The sequence below is a fragment of the Nansenia antarctica genome (genome assembly GCF_963989245.1).
Source record: "Nansenia antarctica genome assembly, chromosome: 19".
Taxonomy (NCBI): Eukaryota; Metazoa; Chordata; class Actinopteri; order Argentiniformes; family Microstomatidae; genus Nansenia; species Nansenia antarctica.
Genome location: NC_137692.1, coordinates 6,448,684 through 6,472,189, shown reverse-complemented (window position 1 = coordinate 6,472,189; position 23,506 = coordinate 6,448,684). Strand labels below are relative to the sequence as shown.

The following is a 23,506-nucleotide window of genomic DNA, read 5'->3' as shown; positions in this document are numbered from 1 at the left end:
AGTCAGTGCAAAACTTGATTTTCTCTCTCTCCAAACTAAAAAACGGGTCAGAAATCTTGGTGTAATTCTAGTCTCCAATCTAAACTTCAAAAGCCACATAAACTCGATAACTAAATCAGCCTACTATCACCTGAAAAACATAACAAGATGAGAGGTTTCATGTCCAAACAAGACCGTGAAAAGCTCATCCATGCATTTTTTTCGAGTAGACTTGATTATTGTAATGGTCTACTAACAGGCCTATCTAAACTGTTCGTAAATTGCAGGTCATCCAAATGCCGCTGCTAGGGTCCTAACAAAAACTAAGAGGTTTGAACACATTATACCAATCCTGAGATCTCTACACTGGCTACCAGTCTCTCAGAGAATTGAATTCTTATTGTATTCAAATCACAAAATTCTCTTAGACTAAAATTACATATCAGATCTCCTCCTACCCTATATTCCAGCAAGGCCCCTAAGGTCAGCTAATCATTCCAAGAGTGAAAACAAAACACGGTGTAGAAGCTTTTAGTCACTCTGTTGCATGCTCCTGGAACAAACTCCCTGAAGAAATCAAACAGACCCATCCCTAAAAATATTTATATCTAAGCTAAAAACCTTCATGTTTTGCAACAGGTATGATTAAACACTAACACTTCCATCCATGTCTTTATATTAATTTTGATTATCTTATTCATTATCTTATTAAATGTTTATCTATATGATATATATATGTTTTATATATTTTTAATCTGTTTACTATTCTCCTCTTCTTTGACTGCCAGCCATGTTCAGAGCGGAGAGCTCCACACTGCCAGACTTTTGGGGCATTTTCGCTGAACTTTGAAGACCCACCAAATATTGACTTTTCGGACTACATAAACATTGAACATATCTACCAAAACTTTAGACTCTCTTCTTTCATCAGAAAAAGAAAGTTTGTTTCTAGCCTCTTTGAGTGTTTAGAAATCGGCCGTAGAACATAGGGTGGTTTCAGCAAAAACACCAGATTTTGACCAATAGACAGAGAAAACGAGCTTTTTCTGCAGAACGTTTTTTTTTTTTTTTTTTTTCCTGCACTTTTTCTGTATCATCCGACTCTGAACTGTTTGAAGAGTCGCGCAATGGCCGCGCTGCTCCGCGATGCTCCGCAATGCTCCGCGCCGCAATGCTCCGCGCCGTGTTTGGCACATACCCTGATCCGTTTCGCCATTTCTACAACCCACAGCAAGCCACTTCCTTCTCCAGGCTTTTATCGAACTACTGCCCCCATCTGGGACCGAAATACATTACACCCAAGTCTGAAATTCACTCGCTAGGTGTAGAACATGTCAATAACGCGATCCCCGCGAAAAAAAAAAAAAAATCTATAAGACGCCAATTGGCGTCTTTGGCAGTCAACGTTACTATTCTATAAGACGCCAATTGGCGTCTTTGGCAGTCAATGAGTTAATGTATTTTTTTAAAATGCTAAAGCACTTTGAATTTCCCCCTGTGCTATACAAAATGCCTTGCCCTGCCAACATATTTCTCTTCAACTCACTCTGTAAATAAGAGCCTGCTTTGGGCCTAAGCTGCAGTGACAGTATTCTTCACACCGTAGTTGCTGTTGATAGATATTTTGTGATACTTTCTGTCATGTGGCCTGGAGAGAGAAATGCATCTTTCACATATGGGGGAGGGGAAGTGGCTCACAGTTTTCTCTGGGTCAGTCCCAACTATTCGACACATTCACCCAAACCCAGGCTAATTACCCAGGCTGCAATTTTATCTGATGTCCACGCCTTAATAGAGCTCTATGGCAATTATTTTCTTGTCAGATATTTATAACGATAATTACTATTGTACATCATCCATTCAACATAGTGGGCAGCTATCAAACCCACATGAGTAACCTCTAACAACATTATGAGAGCATTCCTGCAATAGCTCAATCCTTTAAAGGTTATCTTGACCTACACTATTGTAGGTCCAACAGACATAGAACCTAATAATAATCCTCATCATTTGCCTATTTTCCAGGTGAACTGACGATCACTGACACAGATTGACTCCCTCTCTCCTTATAGCGACTATCATGGAAGCCAGACCCTGCTTGGCAGATAAATCAGGAATAACTGTGCCTTTGGGGAAATTACACTTTTCATGTTGTGCATCAAAACTGAGGGAAGGAATTTGAGTCCCACGTGTGTGTGTGTGTGTTTGTGGGGGGAGGTCACTTACCAGGATGGATGCCAATATGGGAGTTTTAATGATCCACCAGTACGTGTCAGTGTTCTCAATGATATCCCAGCACCTGGAAAATATGTTGCATGACAAATATATTTCAATAGACTGCATGAGACATACACATGAGAGGAATTATGTGTTAGTCTAGCCAGGGACGAATGAGGCCGTTCTTTCTCGGTGGCTTTCTTACCCAATATCATTGTAATTAGCCTTGGCAACACTCCAAGCCGTGATGAAAATCATCGGTCCTCCTGCGGACAAACAAGATAAAAGCACATAATACGATCAATACCCCCGCTGGACACCACTGTCACACACACACACCTAGTACTCCCTAAACACAGTGTGTATGACATCCCAAGCCAACACAGGGGAGAAAAACAAAGCCACACACACTTACCCCAGCCAATCAGAATGTAATACCAGAAGTATTTCCTCTCGGAGAAGAAAGAGACAGCCAATAGCGCGTGGAGATAGAGGCCCTCCACCAGGAGCCAGAAGAAGCTGGCCATTATACAGTACTGGAAGAAGACAATTACCGCCTTGCAGCCAACCTGACAATGGATACACAAACACACCCATATAATGAAGTCCCCAGGCACAGAATGGATAAATGCAGAGTAACGGTCATGTGATTTATTTGGCCACTGAGGAACAAGATAATGTGGTGGCCGGCAGTAGCAGACATTCTGTTCTTCCATACTTGAGTGTGAGCTTGTCCTCAGGAAATACACTCCTAGCTCACTCTCGGAACTCTCACTGTGTTTTGGAATTGTTAATTGCATGTAACACCGTCTTTTGACTGTCTGCAATTCATGTTTTATTTAGGAGAACAACCTAAGTGTCATGGAATGAATACGTGTGCCATTTAAATTTGGGGGCAATGATGTTCTCAGTTATTTCATTAGTCACATGGGTGTATAAGTTTAAGAGCATAAGACATGCTCTAAACCTTAAGTGAGTCAGAACTAATTATAACCTTATTGGATGATGAGAGTGGCCAATTTTATGGAGCAAAAAAAAAAAAAAGCAATTATAGGAGCCCTCAAGTAGAAACAGCCTGAAAATTGCCATCACCCTTTTGAAATTAATTTTGCAGTATTAAATTAAAACCGGCATATCATGACTAATTGTTGTTGTTTTCACTTGGTTTAATGTAAGGGACAAAATGGCAAACTGCAACACAGACAAATTATAATAAATCAAAATCATGTTTTGAATCGACTGACGGCCCTCATCTGAAGTAGTGTGGCAAAGAGCTACTATCTCTACCAGCAGGAGTCCAGTAACTGTGATGCTGACTGAACACACAGACCTGTCTTTTGATCTGTTTCTGTGGCTGGGTGGGTGAGGGTGAGGGTGAGGGAGAGGGAGAGGGAGAGGGAGAGGGAGAGGGAGAGGGAGAGGGAGAGGGAGAGGGAGAGGGAGAGGGAGAGGGAGAGGGAGAGGGAGAAGGAGAGGGAGAGGGAGAAGGAGAGGGAGAGGGAGAGGGAGAGGGAGAGGGAGAGGGAGAGGGAGAGGAGAGGTGGTGAGTGAGTAGGGGAGCATTGAGGACAGAAAACAGTTGTGCAGGATCCAACATCAGCTCCATTCTGGATTGCTGGGCTGAACGCTGCATTTCCATGAAATCTGGAAAACCTTCCATGAAAAACTACTCTAAATGTTCAATGTGTTCAGAGTGAGGGCCAATGAAGAGGCTGTTGTTAACACGTCAGAGGCTAATGGTGTCAGAGCCCTGAGCTAACCAATCACACACTCTCTCTCTCTCTCACTATGTTCACCACTCAAAGCTGATGTAGCTAAAACACCCCTCCATAATGCAGCACATGCATTCAAGTGCTTATGGATGTTTTTGAATGGGTCACCTTAAGACAGTTTGAAGGGCGTCCAGAGACCAAACAACCCAATACACTGTCCCCATTTACTAATAACCCTCAGGCACAGTGAAGGCTCACAGCACACAGTGCTCTGGTAATAAGGCTAATGCTGCTCATCATTCTGCTCTTGTACCGGGCAGAGCACAGAGAGAGAGAGAGAGAGAGAGAGAGAGAGAGAGAGAGAGAGAGAGAGAGAGAGAGAGAGAGAGAGAGAGAGAGAGAGAGAGAGAGAGGGAGAGAGAGAGAGAGAGGGAGAGAGAGGGAGAGAGAGAGAGAGAGAGAGAGAGAGAGAGGGAGAGAGAGGGAGAGAGAGAGAGAGAGAGGGAGAGAGGGAGAGAGAGAGAGGGAGAGAGAGGGAGAGAGAGGGAGAGAGAGAGAGAGAGAGAGAGAGAGAGAGAGGAGGAGAGAGAGAGGTTGGGGGATAAAGAGATGTGTGGGGGGTAAAAAGATGTGAGGGGTAGAGATGTGTGGGGGGTAAAGAGATGTGAGGGGGTAGAGATGTGGGGGGGGGGGGGGGTACAGATAGAGGGACTGGAAGATAGAGACAATGAGAGACAGGGAAAGGAGATGAGGGGGACAAAGAAATGAATGACCCAGAGTGTAAAGAAAGAAAGAGAGACAGCGGGGAGACTGGGAAGGTGGCGAAATACAGCAGAGCAGCATGTTAATGGGCTGCGATGGGTAGACTGCAACCGCAGGAGAGAGGAGATAAGGAGGGAGGGCTGTAAACAAATACCTTTGTCAGAGACATAGTCATGGACAACAGTATTGGCACCCCACCACTTCTCCCAGACAATTGTTGCAATTACAAATGCTTTGGTATTCACATGTTTATTTCTTTTGTTTGCATCTGAACAACACAAAAAATCGGAGAAAAAAAGTCAAATCTGATATCATAGTGTGGGGAGCATGGCGCGTTCTGGCCTGCAGAGGGAGCCAGACTGTGGTGGATGGATGGATGACGGTCTGATTACGGACAGGTGTCAATAATCAGACTCGTTATCCAGCTGGTCTATTTAACCTGTGTGTGTTCTGTTCCCCTGGAAGTAGGACGAGGCAGAGAAATGTGTCATGATATGCTCGAGTTGCAAAGAACTCGCAAAGGCTTCAAATCAGCGTTAAGTTGTTCTGAGCAAAAAAAATCTGATTTCCTTTTTTTGTCATCAGACGCAACTTGAAGTTTTGAAGTACCCACTCGTTGTTTTTTCTAACAGTTTTACGATAGTTAAATACGTGTACAGCAAAATAAGCTTATTTTTAGCCTGATTTCTCCCGGGAAATTCTCTGTTGTGGGAGGGGAGGAACTGGATCCAGGTTTTTTTCATTGGTCGATCGACGTGGCTACGGGGGAGGAGGCAGGAAGCAGCGCGCTATTTGTTTACTGTTTAATTTGTTTGACCAGACTCGTAAGGTAAGATCTTCTATGAATGTACATAGCGCCTTTGTTGGTTAAGTTAGTTGTTAGTTACTATTTGAAACCAGTGTTCGTGTATTTAGACATTTCTTTATTATTACCCACTAGCAACTAACTGAAACCACATTGTTCAGTCTGCAGTAAGCTGGCCAAAGCCTTTGTTTGTTAGCATGCTAGCATTGTTGTAGCTCGGTAGTCCGTCTACGTTGTAAGTACGGTTAGTATGTCTTGTGTGTTGTGTGTAAGACTCATGTTCAGTGTGTAATACTGGAATACTGTAACATGTCAAGTGTAATAGATTACAGAAATGTTAAAAGTTTAAAAACATGTGTTGCTTCCTTTGTTATGAACGAGCTAGCTGCTAATAAACACACTACTCTGATGATTTTCAATACATCTAATATTTTTCTTCTCTTCCTCTTTTTTTCTATTATTACCTTCTCCCTTAGGTCCACTTCCCCACTGACCCTCATCTACTACCTGGAGTTACTATCACAAATGCTGCCGCTGAGAGAAAAAGAGAGAGAGAGAGAGAAAGAGAGCGAGTGCGGAAGCAAGCATCAACGAGAGCTGTGAGCAGCCCGAAAGGGGGGAGCAGCCAGGAGTCACATGCACGGATGAGCGCACGTAGTTCTTATTACTTTGAGTGACTTTTTATTATTTAGAAACCTCTCCAGCACGTCAGTGGCGTGGCTGAATCTGTCAAGGACAATAAAAACCGTGTGGAGTACACCGTTCCTCTGTGCCTAGAGACCTTTACACATAGATATTATGTTTATTTTATGTTTATAAGGATGCCCATTAGCTTATGCCGTAGCAGTTTGCTAATCTTCCTGGGGTCCACACACAATCAACATTACAACAAATAATACAGTAAATAAATAAACAAATACGTAACTTTTTTTTAAAAGAAATAAGTAAAATTAACAGAAGAACATACAGTAAAAATATAAAAACAAATCCAGTTTAACCCAGAGTCATTGTCATCCTATACAAACACGAACCAAAAGCAAACATCTCTATAAGTAACCCAAATAATCAAACAAAGAAAATTAAACAACCTGTCATCACACTTAATACAGTGGGGGAAATAAGTATTGAACACATCAACATTTTGTCCAGTAAATGTATTTCCAATGAGCCTATTCAAGTGAAATTTGCACCAGATATTAACTCAAACAATCCAGACAAAAAATATAAACATTAAAGTCCATATGTAAATAAAGTTATGTGTAATAAAGTGGAATGAAACAGGAAAAAGCAGTACACCACAGCAAGGAAAGGCAAGGAACCAGCTGGAAACCATAACTAATTAGGAGGCAACTCTACACACAACAAACATCTAATGATGGGTAAAAGCAAAGAGCTGTCTCGAGACCTTCGCAACCAGATTGTTGCAAAACATGAAAGAGGAATCTTCCAGTAAGCACCATTGGGGGCATCAACCGGCACAGGAGCTCCTCGTAAAATTTCTGATCAGGGAGTCAGAAGGATACTTAGAAGAGTAGCCAAAGAGCCAATTAATTAGAGACTTGTTCCAGGATATGAGATGGTATATAAGGTGTCTTGTGATATGAATGCCTACACCCATTTTTAAATATGATTCCATGTAGTATATGCCCTGACCATGACAGATCAGGTTATCAAGGACCAAACCAAGTAACTTTACCTTCTCCACTTGTTCAATGGATTCCTTGGCTACATTTCTGGCTTAGAAGCCAGTTCGTGCCTAGAACCAAAAACAATACTCTTAGGCTTGGATATGTTTAAAATAAGCTTGTTCAAATATCCATTAATGCTCTATTTCTAATTATTTTGATAAAAGTTGATTGAGTTCGCTATATGCATTAGCTGCACAGTACATTGTAGAATTATCAGCATACATCATCATTGTTTATAGCAGAAGGCAAATCATTAGTAAAAATAGAGGAGTGGTCCAAGACCGCTTCCTTGAGGCACACCACAAGATAAGTTGCTAACATTGGATATGCTGCCATTGTAGTAAACTCTCTGTGATCTAGCAAAGAGATAGCTCTTATCAAGGTGATGGCAGGAGGAGTGAACCCATAACAAATGAGCTTTCCAGTTAACAGATTATGATCGATGACATCAAAAGCAGCACTGAAATCTACCATAACTGCAGCCTCTACCTTTGAGTCATCAATTTCTCTTAACCACTCATCTGTCATCTGTGTGAGTGCAGTGCTGGTAGAATGGCCCTGTCTGTATGCATGTTGATATTTGGTGGTTTGTCCATTTGAAGTGAAGTCGTCCTGAATCTGCACATAAACAATCCTTTCCATAACTTTGCAGGAAGAATACTTTTTGGTCGACTGTTAGGTCCACTGAAAGTTGATCTACTACTACTAATAATGAATTGTATTTGGCGCCTTTCAAAACACCCAAGGACACCTCACAGTGCAAAAGACACAGGAAGACACAGTCAGGTTAAAAACAGTGGAGGTGACAAGGTGTCAAACACAGTAAAAACTAAACAGAAAGAAAAGAAACAACAGAAAACAAAACAAAAGAACAACAGGAGGTGATCTTTGGAGTTCTGTGTGGAATGATATCAGATTGAGCTTTTTTTCTCTGCTCTTTTGTATTGTCCCATAGACATAAACATGTGAATACTAAAGCATTTGTAATTGCAACAATTTTCTGGGAGACGTGGTGCATTATCTGACAGAAGTGCAGGGGTGCCAATATTTCTGTCCATGACTGTAGTTGAAGCTATGGCCACTCAATTGGAAACAGACAACCCAAACAATCAAGGGCAAACTAGCTGTGCCAAAGACATGATTGTGAACATGCCATGACTCCTGCCTCAACATCAGTGCTATGAATCATTAATGATTCTGAAAGTTTTCACATACAGTAAATATGACCAAAAATGTAGTCTGAAACCCAGGGTGTGGTCCTTGATAACCTGAAATGATATATCTTAAGGCAAAAACGATTATTTGGGGGGGAAAATGCTTCCCCACTTAAAGTTGAATGTCACTATTTGCTCGTATTGGCCTTGTAGTATTAATCATTAAACAAACACTAGGCCTACATCACATCTGAACTTCCCCCTCAAGGCAGCAAACCAGCATTGCCATAAAATTGCGCACGCACACACACACACACACACACACACACACACACACACATTACACACACAGTACAAGGCCGCATGATGCTTATCTAATTGTCTCCTGATAGATGAGTGAGCTTCAAATCTGGCATTTATCTGAGATATAGTGGTGCAGAAATAGTTTTCCGCTTGGTGTGCTGAGAGCAGTAAGATTGATCCAAGATGGCAGAGCCTTGCCACGGTATCTGCTCTGCTGCTGTCTTGCACTTTTGTCTACGGTACATGTCCGATCGTATAGTGTCATGTATCATACAGAAATACAGCCGCGAGGAGCTGTTAAACATCAGGAGGATATCTGCCGATTTTGGATTACCTGCCAACATCCCACTGGAAATACTACTGGATGCAAAGACCAGACCGCCACCCTTGAGGAAAACACCTGGTACACCTGGTACACCTGGTACAGGTAGACGAAGACCCGGGGTGCTCTCCAGGTTCAGGAGACGGCCCTATCGGCCCCCACTACCGGCACTGATCTTGTCCAACGTGCGATCCTTCAAAAATAAAATGGATGAACTGCTACTTCTAATACAAACCGACAGCGACTACAGAGACTGCTCAGCTTTCTGCTTCACCGAGACATGGCTGGATCAATCGGTTCCTGATCAGGTAGTAACATGGCTGGATCAATCGGTTCCTGATCAGGTAGTAACCCCGCCTGGCGTCACTATCCACAGAGCTGACAGGTCTGCCAAGCTATCCCACAAATCAAAAGGTGGAGGTACAGTATATGCCTCATGATCAACCAACGCTGGCGTGACAACTCAACTGTCCTCCACTGCTACTGCTCCCCTGATCTTGAATTCATCAGTTACCTCCCGAGAGAGTTTGCTTCAGTTGTACTAATTGGCGTTTACCAGCACCACCACAAGCTAACGCTAACATAGCCATCAGCGAGCTCTCGCTACATATCTCCTCTGCTGAAACCCCTAACCCTGACACGTCTGTCATAGTGTTAGGCGCCTTTAACCACACAAACCTGTCCCACAAACTCCCCAACGACATGCAACAAGTCACCTGCCACAGCAGAGAAGGCAAAACACTGGATCACTGTTACATCTCGACCCAGGATGGTTACCGTGGGTAACCCCCGAGGGCTCCGCTGGGGAAGTCTGACCACGCTGTGTTACTCCTCATTCCAAAACACAGACAGAAGCTTAAATCCACCAAGAAAGCATCCAAATCCGTCAGCGTCTGGTCTGTTGATGCCATTGAAACGCTACGCTACGTGGGTGTTTTGAATGCCCTGACTGGGACACATTCAGTGCAGCTTGCGACATCCTCAATGAACTAACGGACACAGGGACATCATACAAGTCAAGTTCTGCGAGGAAATGTGCATCCCTACCAAAACAGTTACATCTTATGGCAATAAAAAAACCTGCTTCTCCAAAGACTTACACCTCCTACGTAGAGAATAACTGTGTGTATAAAAATGGAGACAGGGATAATTACAGGGCTGCCAAATATAAGAAAAGCCAAGTCCAGCTATGCAACAAAATTTGGGCAACAATTCTCATCCAACAATACCAGATCAATATGGAATAATCTTAAGAATATGACAGACTATAAAAAAACGACCCTGCCCCCTTCCAGACAATGACCCTAACCTCCCAGATAAATTAAATGACTTTTATGCAAGATTTGAAAAACCCATTCCACCAAGCCACTCCCCCCACTCCCACCCTGATGCCACCCTTTTGCATCCAGGAGGATGAGGGGAGAGCTACATTCAGGAAGCTGAACATCAGGAAAGCAGCAGGGCCGGATGGCATCAGTCCTGCTCTGCTGATTGTGCAGCTCAACAGATTTAACACCTCTCTCCGCCAATGTACAGTCCCCCAGTGCTTCAAATTCTCCACCATCATCCCTCTGCCTAAGTCCCCAAAAATCACCTGCCTCAATGACTTCAGACCCGTCGCCCTAACATCTGTGGCCATGAAAGCATTTGAACGCATCATCCTATCATACCTAAAATCCTGCACCTCCTCACTGATGGACCCATATCAATTTGCCTGCCATGCCAACCGGTCTGTTGAGGATGCAGTTAACATAGCCCTCCACTACACCCTGGAATCACCAGACAAACTACACACGGATCCTGTTCATAGACTGCTGTTCTGCCTTCAATTCCCTCAGAATTTACCACAAAGGGTGAAGGTACACAACTTTACATCACGCCCTCTTGCCCTCAGCACAGGAGCCCCACAGGGCTGTGTTCTCTCCCCCTGGCTCTTCTCACTATACACAACCCATTTCACATCCACAGACAGTTCTGTTAAAATAATAAAGTATGCGGACGACACAACCATCATAGGCCTCATCTCCAAACATTATGAAACCCAGTACCGCTCTGAGGTGACCCAAGCTATCACTTGGTGCAACGACCTCATACTGAATACAGCCAAAACCCAGGAACTTATCATTGACTCCCGACGCAGGCCAAATCCCAAACTTCCCATACAAATAAACGGCGACCCCATCACCACCACTGCCTTTCAAATTCCTTGGAACATATGTACATCAGCAACAATCTGAAATGGAAAATCAACACAGGACACGTCATTGCAAAAGCTCAACAACGTCTCTATTTTCTTAGGCAGCTTACAAAATTCTGGGCCAAACAACAACTTCTCATCCTGTTTTATTCAGCCATCATCGAGTCCATCACCACATCCTCTATTACAATATGGTACGGTCCATCATCACATCCTCTATTACAATATGGTACGGTCCATCACCACATCCTCTATTACAGTATGGTACGGTCCATCACCACATCCTCTATTACAATATGGTACGGTCCATCACCACATGCTCTATTACAGTATGGTACGGTCCATCATCACATGCTCTATTACAGTATGGTACGGTCCATCACCACATCCTCTATTACAGTATGGTACGGCAGCACAGACAGTCAAACTCGGTCAGTCAAACCCTCACCTCCTGCTCATCACCTCTTCCAGCTCCTCCCCTCACGGAGGCGCTACAAGTCATTGTCCACAAAGACTAAACACTTCACTAACAGTTTTTCCCCCACAGCCATCAGGACTCTGAACGCCTCCCTCTAGCCCCCTCCTCACTGTCATGACCGACATGAATACCACGATTGTCTGTTTATTTATTTTTGTGCCATTGTGCACTTCCTTGTTTTTGTCATTTGTGTGCTGCAGTGATTAATATGCTGTACAGAGAACAAAATCTAACACACCTACACACACACACACACACACACACACACACACACACACACACACACACACACACACACAGTAACGGTCAAAGTAACACTTTGACACACACCCTAATGAATCATCACTAGCGAATGGATTTTTTTACCTCAGTAACTTCCGACCCGTCTCCAACCTCCTTTCTCTCAGCCAGATTGTAGAACATGCAGTAGCCTCTCCACGCCAGAACCACATGTCACACTACCAACTGTTTGAACCACGACAATCCAGATTCAGGGCCGAGCACGGCACTGAAACAGCTCTGGTCAAGGTGGTCAATGACACACACACACACACAAACACGCACACACACACACACACGCACACGCACACACACACACACACACACACACACACACACACACACGCATACATTAAATCAGCACTAGGGGGGCTAGGTGTTTCCATGACAACGGGCTGGGCCAGATCTGATTGGTGATTGTTACAGCATCTAGCAGCCCGCTAACAGCTCTCCTCTACTCCTCTCCTCTCCTCAGCTCTCTCTCCCTGCCTCTCCTCTCCTCACCCTCTCTCCCCTCCTCTCCCCTGCCTCTCCTCTCCTCTCCTCAGCTCTCTCTCCCTGCCTCTCCTCAGCCTCTCTCCCCTGCCTCTCCTCAGCTCCCTCTCCCCTGCCTCTCCTCAGCTCTCTCTCCCCTGCCTCTCCTCTCCTCACCCTCTCTCCCTGCCTCTCCTCAGCTCTCTCTCCCCTGCCTCTCCTCTCCTCAGCTCTCTCTCCCCTGCCTCTCCTCTCCTCTCCTCAGCCCTCTCTCCTCTCCTCTCCTCAGCTCCCTCTCCCCTGCCTCTCCTCTCCTCTCCTCAGCTCTCTCCCTGCCTCTCCTCTCCTCAGCCTCTCTCCCCTGCCTCACCTCAGCTCTCTCTCCCCTGCCTCTCCTCAGCTCTCTCTCCCCTGCCTCTCCTTTCCTCACCCTCTCTCCTCTCCCCTGCCTCTCCTCAGCTCTCTCCCTGCCTCTCCTCTCCTCACCCTCTCTCCCCTGCCTCTCCTCAGCTCTCTCTCCCTGCCTCTCCTCTCCCCCTCCTCTCCCCTGCCTCTCCTCACCCTCTCCTCAGCTTCCTCTCCCCTGCCTCTCCTCTCCTCACCCTCTCTCCTCTCCTCTCCCCCTCCTCTCCCCTGCCTCTCCTCACCCTCTCTCCCTGCCTCTCCTCAGCTCTCTCCCCTGCCTCTCCTCTCCTTAGCTCCCTCTCCCCTGCCTCTCCTCACCCTCTCTCCCTGCCTCTCCTCAGCTCTCTCCCCTGCCTCTCCTCTCCTCACCCTCTCTCCCCTGCCTCTCCTCACCCTCTCTCCCCTGCCTCTCCTCACCCTCTCTCCCCTGCCTCTCCTCTCCTCACCCTCTCTCCCTGCCTCTCCTCACCCTCTCTCCCCTGCCTCTCCTCTCCTCAGCTCCCTCTCCCCTGCCTCTCCTCACCCTCTCTCCCTGCCTCTCCTCAGCTCTCTCCCCTGCCTCTCCTCTCCTCACCCTCTCTCCCCTGCCTCTCCTCACCCTCTCTCCCCTGCCTCTCCTCACCCTCTCTCCCCTGCCTCTCCTCTCCTCACCCTCTCTCCCTGCCTCTCCTCTCCTCACCCTCTCTCCCCTGCCTCTCCTCTCCTCACCCTCTCTCCCTGCCTCTCCTCTCCTCACCCTCTCTCCCCTGCCTCTCCTCGCCTCACCCTCTCTCCCCTGCCTCTCCTCAGTCCTCTCTCCCCTGCCTCTCCTCTCCTCAGCCCTATCTCCCCTGCCTCTCCTCACCCTCTCTCCCCTGCCTCTCCTCAGCTCTCTCTCCTCACCCTCTCTCCCCTGCCTCCTCAGCTCTCTCCCCCCTGCCTCTCCTCTCCTCACCCTCTCTCCCCTGCCTCTCCTCACCCTCTCTCCCCTGCCTCTCCTCACCCTCTCTCCCCTGCCTCTCCTCACCCTCTCTCCCCTGCCTCTCCTCTCCTCACCCTCTCTCCCCTGCCTCTCCTCACCCTCTCTCCCCTGCCTCTCCTCACCCTCTCTCCCCTGCCTCTCCTCAGCTCTCTCTCCCCTGCCTCTCCTCACCCTCTCTCCCTGCCTCTCCTCTCCTCAGCTCTCTCTCCCCTGCCTCTCCTCACCCTCTCTCCCTGCCTCTCCTCTCCTCACCCTCTCTCCCTGCCTCTCCTCTCCTCAGCTCTCTCTCCCCTGCCTCTCCTCAGCTCTCTCTCCCCTGCCTCTCCTCTCCTCAGCTCTCTCTCCCCTGCCTCTCCTCACCCTCTCTCCCCTGCCTCTCCTCTCCTCAGCTCTCTCTCCCTGCCTCTCCTCACCCTCTCTCCCCTGCCTCTCCTCTCCTCAGCTCTCTCTCCCCTGCCTCTCCTCAGCTCTCTCTCCCCTGCCTCTCCTCAGCTCTCTCTCCCCTGCCTCTCCTCAGCTCTCTCTCCCCTGCCTCTCCTCACCCTCTCTCCCCTGCCTCTCCTCACCCTCTCTCCCCTGCCTCTCCTCTCCTCACCCTCTCTCCCTGCCTCTCCTCAGCTCTCTCTCCCTGCCTCTCCTCAGCTCTCTCTCCCCTGCCTCTCCTCTCCTCAGCTCTCTCTCCCTGCCTCTCCTCAGCTCTCTCTCCCTGCCTCTCCTCAGCTCTCTCTCCCCTGCCTCTCCTCTCCTCAGCTCTCTCTCCCTGCCTCTCCTCAGCTCTCTCTCCCTGCCTCTCCTCTCCTCAGCTCTCTCTCCCCTGCCTCTCCTCAGCTCTCTCTCCCCTGCCTCTCCTCACCCTCTCTCCTCTCCTCTCCTCTCCTCAGCTCTCTCTCCCCTGCCTCCCCCCCACAACCCAGAGGACGTAGGGACAAATACACAAACACAAGGCCTGTGTGTGTGTGTCTCTGGTGCTTTAGCCACTCGCTAAACAGCTGTTCTTTACAGTTGGACACACTGTATGACCCCTGAGCTGAACCATGTCATGTGTGGTTTGGTAATGGAGTGTTTATAGCTGGGGATGAGAGAGAGCTGAGGGGAGTGTATTCAAATCTAAATATTATTCAACCTTGTTTTGTAGCTTGATGTTTGACTGACAATGACCCTAACCCTGACACAAAACAAGAAACAAAAAGGGAGAGTCCACAATTTCTCAATAGCCTTTTATTTGTTATAATAATATTATAGCTTGCAACTGAGTAATACCACACTTATTTTTAAAAAGTGAGTTTTTAACAGCCTTGATATGGGCTTTTTAACCTCCATAGACAATTAATTTACAATTTTTCCACTTTATCTGATTATGTTCAGCTGGGGATCATACTACACGCTATACCACAGACCACGGTATAACCACTGTGTACCCATAAGACTGCCAATGGCCCCGGGCCTGAGCTAGATTACCCCTCCTGATACGACTGGTGGATTGATGATTCACTTGCTTAGTCAAATGTATTGATTGTAAGTCGCTTTGGAATAAGGCGTCTGTTAAATGCCCAAAATGTAAAATGTAAATGTAAAGTAACCCATGTACCTTCCCCAAGAAGGGTACTTACGGATCCAGAGGAGCAGTTGTCCACCTCCCCAACCTCGTACAGGACCACGTCCTTAATGAACACAGCGATGGCCTTCAGGATGAACGACACAAACAGATGCATGTGGATGTAGTTCCTGGTGCAATGGAGCTTCCTGGGGGGACAGACATACATACACACACACACACACACACACACACTCACAAATCATCTAACGCCCTTGTAATTAATGAGGCGAAGAAATCACTAAATCTACTAATTACAGAGTGATTTAAATCCTAATTGAGCGTTTTGGTTCCTCTGTGTCTGTGGCTGGATATGAAGCACCAAGCCATTGTCGCATTCCTCAATTACGACCAGAATGGGAAGCATTTCCAAAAGGGCTAATCTAAAACAATTTGAGATATTCATGCAAAAAATGTGTTTAATTTTTTACATCCGGATTGTGTTATCTCAGGTCTGCAGTCGTTACAATCACTGACTACCTTTCTTAGTGATGAGTGAGCTTGGCGTCTACAGACAAGTTAGCGCTCAAACAAACACCGTTCCTCCCAACATCCTGTACCTGTGCATTTAAGTGGCCTGTTTTGTGGGTTTGTGGAGTGTGCAGCTGTCTCAGTGCACACACAACTAAAATACGATTCGTTTACTTAGCCTGTGTCTCTCCATTGCAGAATAGTTTGATGCTGCACTTGTTTAAACACTGGGTATTTGTTTTTGGATAGCAAGATGTTCTAAATGGGATGACAGTGACAGATCCACTTAATCCATGACAGTTCTGGTTCCCTAATTAAATGTGTTATCTTTAGGGAGCTGAGGGTAAAACAGTTTCTCCCCAAACTGCCTAATTTCCAAACTTTCCAAAGGTGATGTTAAAGAAGCTATTCATTTGAGCATTTATTTTCTAAAATGGGAACCACATATTAATGATGATATCATACTGTCTGACACCATTCTGTCCTGTATAGTGTTCATTTCTGCATCTGAGAGTTTAATTATAAGTCGGTTCCTCCAGAACTAAAACTCTGTCGTGTGTGGAATTGGGGGCTGCAATATGAAAAAGATAACATGGTTAAGGTTGAATAAACCATCCAAAGCTATTCTTTGGCCAGTCAGGGGGAAGGCTAAAGCAATAGCGTAGCCAGATAGCATAGCCAGATAGCGTAGCCAGAAAAAAACGGTGTGTAAAGAATAAATGGGTGTTCATCAGATAAGCTAGCGCGGCTAGCACATGAGTTACCATGTGGACAGTCTTTTCCATAGTCTTTTCAGAAAGAAACGGTAACAAATGAACTGAATATCTTGTGCATGGTTACTTGTTTCAACGGAATGTCTCCTATTCCTCAAATTCTGTTTCATTGAAAGGTCAAACAGAATGTGTGGCTGTCCTGCCGCTCAATATCTGTGAACTCCTTCAGGAACCCTACCCCCTCATACTGGTTCAACACCCCAGCGTGGCAGGTTCTCACACCTTCACAGTTTCCCAGAGTTCACGCTGTGATACTGTGCACGTCGTGAGTTGAGAGAGTCTGTTAGACCTGCAAACTGGATACCAAAAGTCCTCATCACACAGTGAGCAGAAGTTCAAGGACAAATTACGTCTAAGGTAAATCAAACACATTATCGCTACACGAATGGTGTGGAAAATGCTAACACTACCTCCATTCAATACTGTACAACCTGGAAAGTAATGGTCCCCTTAAAATATAGGGGTAGAGTGTGAGATATATACAGGAGGAACAAATGTTCAGACATTTGTCTACGGTCCATTTACATGTTTTAGTCTCATGAAAAATCCAGAACACTCCTGAGCATTCTCACATGAGAACAGAGAGTAGAGGTCAAGAAGAGGCTTCTCTCTGACAGCATCGGGTCGTACACCAATAGGCTGACTGTTCAATGCCCTATTGTGTGAACACCTGAAGCCACTTTTCATGAGTGGACCTTACCGCAAGTGTGAAAGTGCAGTCGTCCTTGATTTCAGCATGTCATTCTATTTATGAAGCATGAAGCAATCAATCACTGGAGCGCCAAGCGAGAGCCATATTGTTGCTGTCCATTTAATCCCTGAATGCTCCTGTGATCTCCGTTGTGTAATACAATGTGTAAAGACACACCGTCCACAGACCAGGGGCTGAGGCACGGAACATGAATGTGAAGTGCTTGTGCTTCGAGAGACAATTCATTTTCTGGTTTGTTTCTTTGTTATTTTATCTTTTTTCGCCTTTAAAAGAGTCTTGTGTGTCAAGCTGCATCAATCAAAGCGGGTAAGGCCTAATTAAAAGACTTTTACTCGCTTGACATCCCTCTTCATATGAGTCGGCAGGGTACCCTTTGGATGATCACACTGGAGGTCAACATGTATTATAGTTGCACGCTAATTGTGTTCTCTGGGAGTCCAGAAAAGCTGTTTGTTGTCTCTCAATCAAAGATCGATTCAACTGTTGTCGGAAAACTATTGAAGATCCATCAGATTTATTCATGAAAGATTTATAAATCCTGTTTGAAGGATCAGTGGACACTGAGGGTGTACAGAGAGGTATTGAAGTGGGTTAAGTGATGAAGGACATTGTCAGCCTATTCATGGTTGATTTTTATTTGAACCAAACACAAATATAGGATCTTAAATACATATTTTGAAAAAGAGGAAAGAATCCTCTATTTTCAGATGGCACTTGAAAGTTGCTGCAGCCTTACCTGAAGATGCACAGAATCACAATGGCAGTGATGAGGGAGACGAGAGAGACACTGTGGCCGATGGTGTAGCCAATCTTCACTTGCATAAAGAACTTTCCTGGCTGAAAAACAACAACACAAACAATAACCGTTCTGAAGGCAAAAGGGGGTCCAACCTAGAAATGAGCTAGATCTTGCTGTTGTTGTCTGTTTGGTGTGTTTGTAATATGTCAGCATTAATGCCATCTCAGGTGCATACTATATATAGCGCTCCATAAGAGAAGGCTTCACAGAGCAGAGTTTGTTATGCAATCTATCTATTGATATGATAGCCCTGACCAGGTGCAGGCGAACAGAGCATGACAGACAGAGGCACATTAGCAAAAATTGATCACAGACTTTAAACACAGGAATGTCAGTAGTTAGGACAGACAGAAACAGAGGAGAGAAACAGGTGAACAGGTGCTTCTGATGTGCATCTCTCACTGACTAGACCACAGGGAGAGAGAGAGAGCAGTCTGAAGTATAGGCCAATTCATGTTTTAATTTAATATTTACATATTAACATTTAGGCCGTTAATTAAATGTTCTCAACAGGGCCAAAATGCTTACTCAATTTGCACTTTGAAACAATTAAACACTTGCTTGATATGAATCTTCTGAGGGAGACTCACTGACGCTCTCTCTCCAAGTAAAACATGTCCCCAGGAGACTGTACTTGTTACAGTTACAATTAACTGTGTTAATTGGTTTAAATTAAACATTACAAAACAGTCAAAAAATAAAACCGTTTTTTTTTCTGTGTGTGTTCGGGACAGGCCATGAGAACACCTATTTTGCTTGATGGAGGGTTATACATTTTCATATTTTAGAGGTCCGATTTTCTCCTTGTACCCCCATCATAAATAACGACCAGTCCCTTACCTCAGAGTGACAGAGAAGCAATATGAACATTTGAAATTGTACTATCATGATAACACATTTTATTTAATGGGTCTTTTATTATTATCTATATTTTTTTCTATTATCAAATACTGTATTTGAAGCCACAGTCTGTGTCTCTCAGACCTAGAACGAGATGGGTCTAACTGAAGAGCATCTCTAAATCTATCCCAGATATGTTTTACTGCTGTCGCTCTGTCATGGGTGAGAGCAGGGTCTCACAGGGTTTACCCGTCACAGCAGAACAGCTCAATTTATGACTTAAGCCATAAAGACTGCAGAGGTGTTTGTCCATGATTCACAGCTATTGAGAGTTATTGACCTTTAAGGAATTTAATATGAATAGAAGATTCAACAAACGTGTATCTTTCTCAAGGTCGCTCTCATTTAGCTCTCTTTCAGCAGGCAGAATAACACACTCCAATGGTGATTACTGTGATCTAAATATACAGCCATGATAAACACAGACTGTGTTTATGACTGTGTTATGCCCAGCCAAATCCATGTTTAGAGGTAGCTAGCTAACATTACATTGATCATACTCGTAAGACTTTTCACTTTTCCAAAAATGCCGGTCGAGAGAGGACGCTGGCGTTGCTTGTTTTCGCCGCTTCTCCGCCCGAAATCTAGATATACAGTACTTGCAGTATACAGAGTAGATTGTCCTACAAAGACACTTCGATTTAGATTTAGTAATCACAAAATGTATTAGACCCCTATACTTTCTTTTATTTATTGTTTTGTTTCTTTTTATTATTACTACTCGATCTTTTCAGTTTGTAAAGCGTCTTTGAGTGTCTAGAAAAGTGCTATATAAGTCTAATGTATTATTATTATTATTATTATATAATTATATCATTATCTGAGGGAATAATGCTACCGTTCCCCACTCCCTAACATAGTGTGGCATTGTTCTTCTAGGGGCTTTCAGAGCTGTTTTCACATTAGAACTGCAATGGCTGCGCATGTTTTATGAGAGACTTTTGGGTTAAAAGCACGACATGGACTTTTGGGTTAAAAGCACGACATGGACTTTTGGGTTAAAAGCACGACACTGAAACTGAGGAAGTGTCACACAAGTAGAGAGTCGGACATCAAATTCCTTTTAAAGTCCCTCGCTAGGCGATTCCCTCTGGACACTGCTATGACGCATACTGATGAGGCAGGCAGTGACTTGGGAGACAAGAGTGCCAGTGAGAAAGCTTTTACCACCCTGTAGAGGACGTTCACTCTTCAGTGAGCTGCACTGCTGTCAACACTGGACAAATGAGCTCTCTCATACCTCCCTCTCATACTCTTATGCAAAACCTCCAAAGCTTCACAAATGCTTTTGATGCGTGTACGTACATTATGCCTGTCGATTCTAACGGCTCATTGATTGCTGAGAAGAATGAGAATGGGGTTGTTAGTAGGGGTGGGAATTGATAAGATGTTATTGATACCGATTCCATTATCGTTTCTGCCTATCGATTCGATTCTATATCGATTCCCTAATCACTAGAAGACTAGTGAACAGCTGTGCCTTTTTTACCTACTAAAAGAGCCCCCTCTTCACAATGCTAAGCTGCTATTTACACACAACGACCACTAGTTGGCTTGTAAATTAGCCTACTTCCTACACAGAAAAACTGCAAAATAGCTTTATACTAGCTTATCCTGATGTGATTTTGAAAATGTAAGGATACTGGGTGGTAGAACGCACATATCTAGGAAGTCATGAAAGGAGGGTCCTGAAATTTGATCGAGTGCAAAGATAAAAACATGGCATTCTTGTAATTTTATCACATGGAACATAGAAACATCGAAAGATGTTTTAGCATATTATGGTGTTTCTTAGTTGAAATGATCATTTTACAGATGTTACTAGCAGCCTACCGGGCAGAAGTTGGACCACCAACAGCTTCTTCCCCTCAGCTGTCAGACCTTTGACTCTAAACTCTACACCGTCTCACTGACCACACAGTTGCAGTTGTGTTCTGTGTAGATCATGCTGTACATAGCCCATCCCTGTGTATCATAGCCCACAGCCAGTATTTTTGTATTTTTGGATATTTCACTATATACGACATATTTATCATATATGTATCATATGTATCATAGCACATTGTATATAATCTAAATGTATATATACCACTGCACATCCAGTCACCATTGTATGACATGGCATGACATTGCACATCACGCTACCATTTGCACTTTACTGTATAGATTGCTGTAAATACTGCTGTAAATACTGCTACTTATCACTGCAATATAATTGCTATTTGTTGCACTTCTGGTTAGACGCACAATAATTTCATTGCATTGTCTTGTACTATGTAATGACAATAAAGTTAATCTAATCTAATCCAATCTATTACTGATGCATTGTCAACATTGTGACCGGTTCTCAACTGGGACCGGTTCTGGATTCCCATCCCTTGTTGTTAGAGACTAAATAACCTAATCTTGTTGTTAGAGATGATGAAATAATCTCATCTTGTTGTTAGAGATGACGAAATAACCTCATCTTGTTGTTAGAGATGAAATAACCTCATCTTGTTAGAGATGAAATAACCTAATCTTGTTGTTAGAGATGAAATAATCTAATCTTGTTGTTAGAGATGACGAAATAACCTCATCTTGTTGATTTGGATAAAAATAATTCTGCTTCAGCAAACAGTGATTGATGCTGAGGTACTGGTAGACTGTGGTGTCCATGTCATTCAGACTATTTTCCATGGCTTGTTCAATCCATTCATATTTCATCAGTGATTAACCGAACTCTGTGGGGTTAAAGTGAACATTTACATATTCAATACAAAGGTGCTCTCTTTTGTCCCAGTCTGATATTACTGAAGAGCTCCATTATATCACAGAGAAAAGAATCAATCGTTCTATTATAAAAATGTAATTTTCCTTCTGTAGGGCGCAGACCTATGCATAATCAAAGTCACTGTACTCTAAAATGGTAGTCTGACATTCATAGACGAATACATCCCTGTGATCTGCGTCACGGGGTGAGTCATTGAATCACTGAAAGGCAACAGTAGAAGATACATATGGTACTTCATATAAGGTACTTTACTGATTTTCTTTTGCTGAAACAACACACATGCACTGCACACAATGGCCCCCTGTTGTGTTTCAATCTCTGAAGATGTATATGTCTATATATTAGATGTATATGTTTATATATTAGATCGTAGATGTTTATATATTAGAGGTATGTTTATATATCAGATGTATATGTTTATATATTAGATGTATATGTTTATATATTAGATGTAGATGTTTATATATTAGATGTATATGTTTATATATTAGAGGGAGATGTTTATATATTATATGTAGATGTTTATATATTAGATGTATATGTTTATATATTAGATGTAGATGTTTTTATATTAGATGTAGATGTTTATATATTAGATGTATATGTTTATATATTAGATGTATATGTTTATATATTAGATGTATATGTTTATATATTAGATGTAGATGTTTATATATTAGATGTATATGTTTATATATTAGAGGTATATGTTTATATATTAGATGTATATGTTTATATATTAGATGTATATGTTTATATATTAGATGTATATGTTTATATATTAGATGTAGATGTTTATATATTAGATGTATATGTTTATATATTAGAGGTATATGTTTATATATTAGATGTAGATGTTTATATATTAGATGTATATGTTTATATATTAGAGGTATATGTTTATATATTAGATGTATATGTTTATATATTAGATGTATATGTTTATATATTAGATGTATATGTTTATATATTAGATGTATATGTTTATATATTAGAGGTATATGTTTATATATTAGATGTAGATGTTTATATATTAGATGTATATGTTTATATATTAGAGGTATACGTTTATATATTAGATGTAGATGTTTATATATTAGATGTATATGTTTATATATTAGAGGTATATGTTTATATATTAGATGTATATGTTTATATATTAGATGTAGATGTTTATATATTAGATGTATATGTTTATATATTAGATGTATATGTTTATATATTAGATGTTTATATATTAGATGTAGATGTTTATATATTAGATGTAGATGTTTATATATTAGATGTAGATGTTTATATATTAGATGTAGATGTTTATATATTAGAGGTATATGTTTATATATTAGATGTAGATGTTTATATATTAGATGTATATGTTTATATATTAGAGGTATATGTTTATATATTAGATGTATATGTTTATATATTAGATGTATATGTTTATATATTAGAGGTATATGTTTATATATTAGATGTAGATGTTTATATATTAGATGTATATGTTTATATATTAGAGGTATATGTTTATATATTAGATGTAGATGTTTATATATTAGATGTATATGTTTATATATTAGAGGTATATGTTTATATATTAGATGTATATGTTTATATATTAGATGTAGATGTTTATATATTAGATGTATATGTTTATATATTAGATGTATATGTTTATATATTAGATGTAGATGTTTATATATTAGATGTATATGTTTATATATTAGATGTTTATATATTAGATGTAGATG

At 42.9% G+C, this 23,506-nt stretch overlaps 1 protein-coding gene across 1 annotated transcript in view; it reads right to left on the bottom strand.

Moving 5' to 3' along the window:
* Positions 1 to 23,506, bottom strand: part of vipr1b (vasoactive intestinal peptide receptor 1b) — a gene marked incomplete at both ends in the record, with an annotated part of 70,288 nt that overhangs the window by 5,486 nt on the left and 41,296 nt on the right. Inside the window, 5 exons of the mRNA XM_080548904.1 lie at positions 2,206 to 2,278; positions 2,402 to 2,462; positions 2,612 to 2,765; positions 15,347 to 15,479; positions 18,023 to 18,123. Coding sequence (XP_080405030.1) covers positions 2,206 to 2,278; positions 2,402 to 2,462; positions 2,612 to 2,765; positions 15,347 to 15,479; positions 18,023 to 18,123 — 522 coding nt within the window. The remainder of the gene's footprint in view (positions 1 to 2,205; positions 2,279 to 2,401; positions 2,463 to 2,611; positions 2,766 to 15,346; positions 15,480 to 18,022; positions 18,124 to 23,506) is intronic.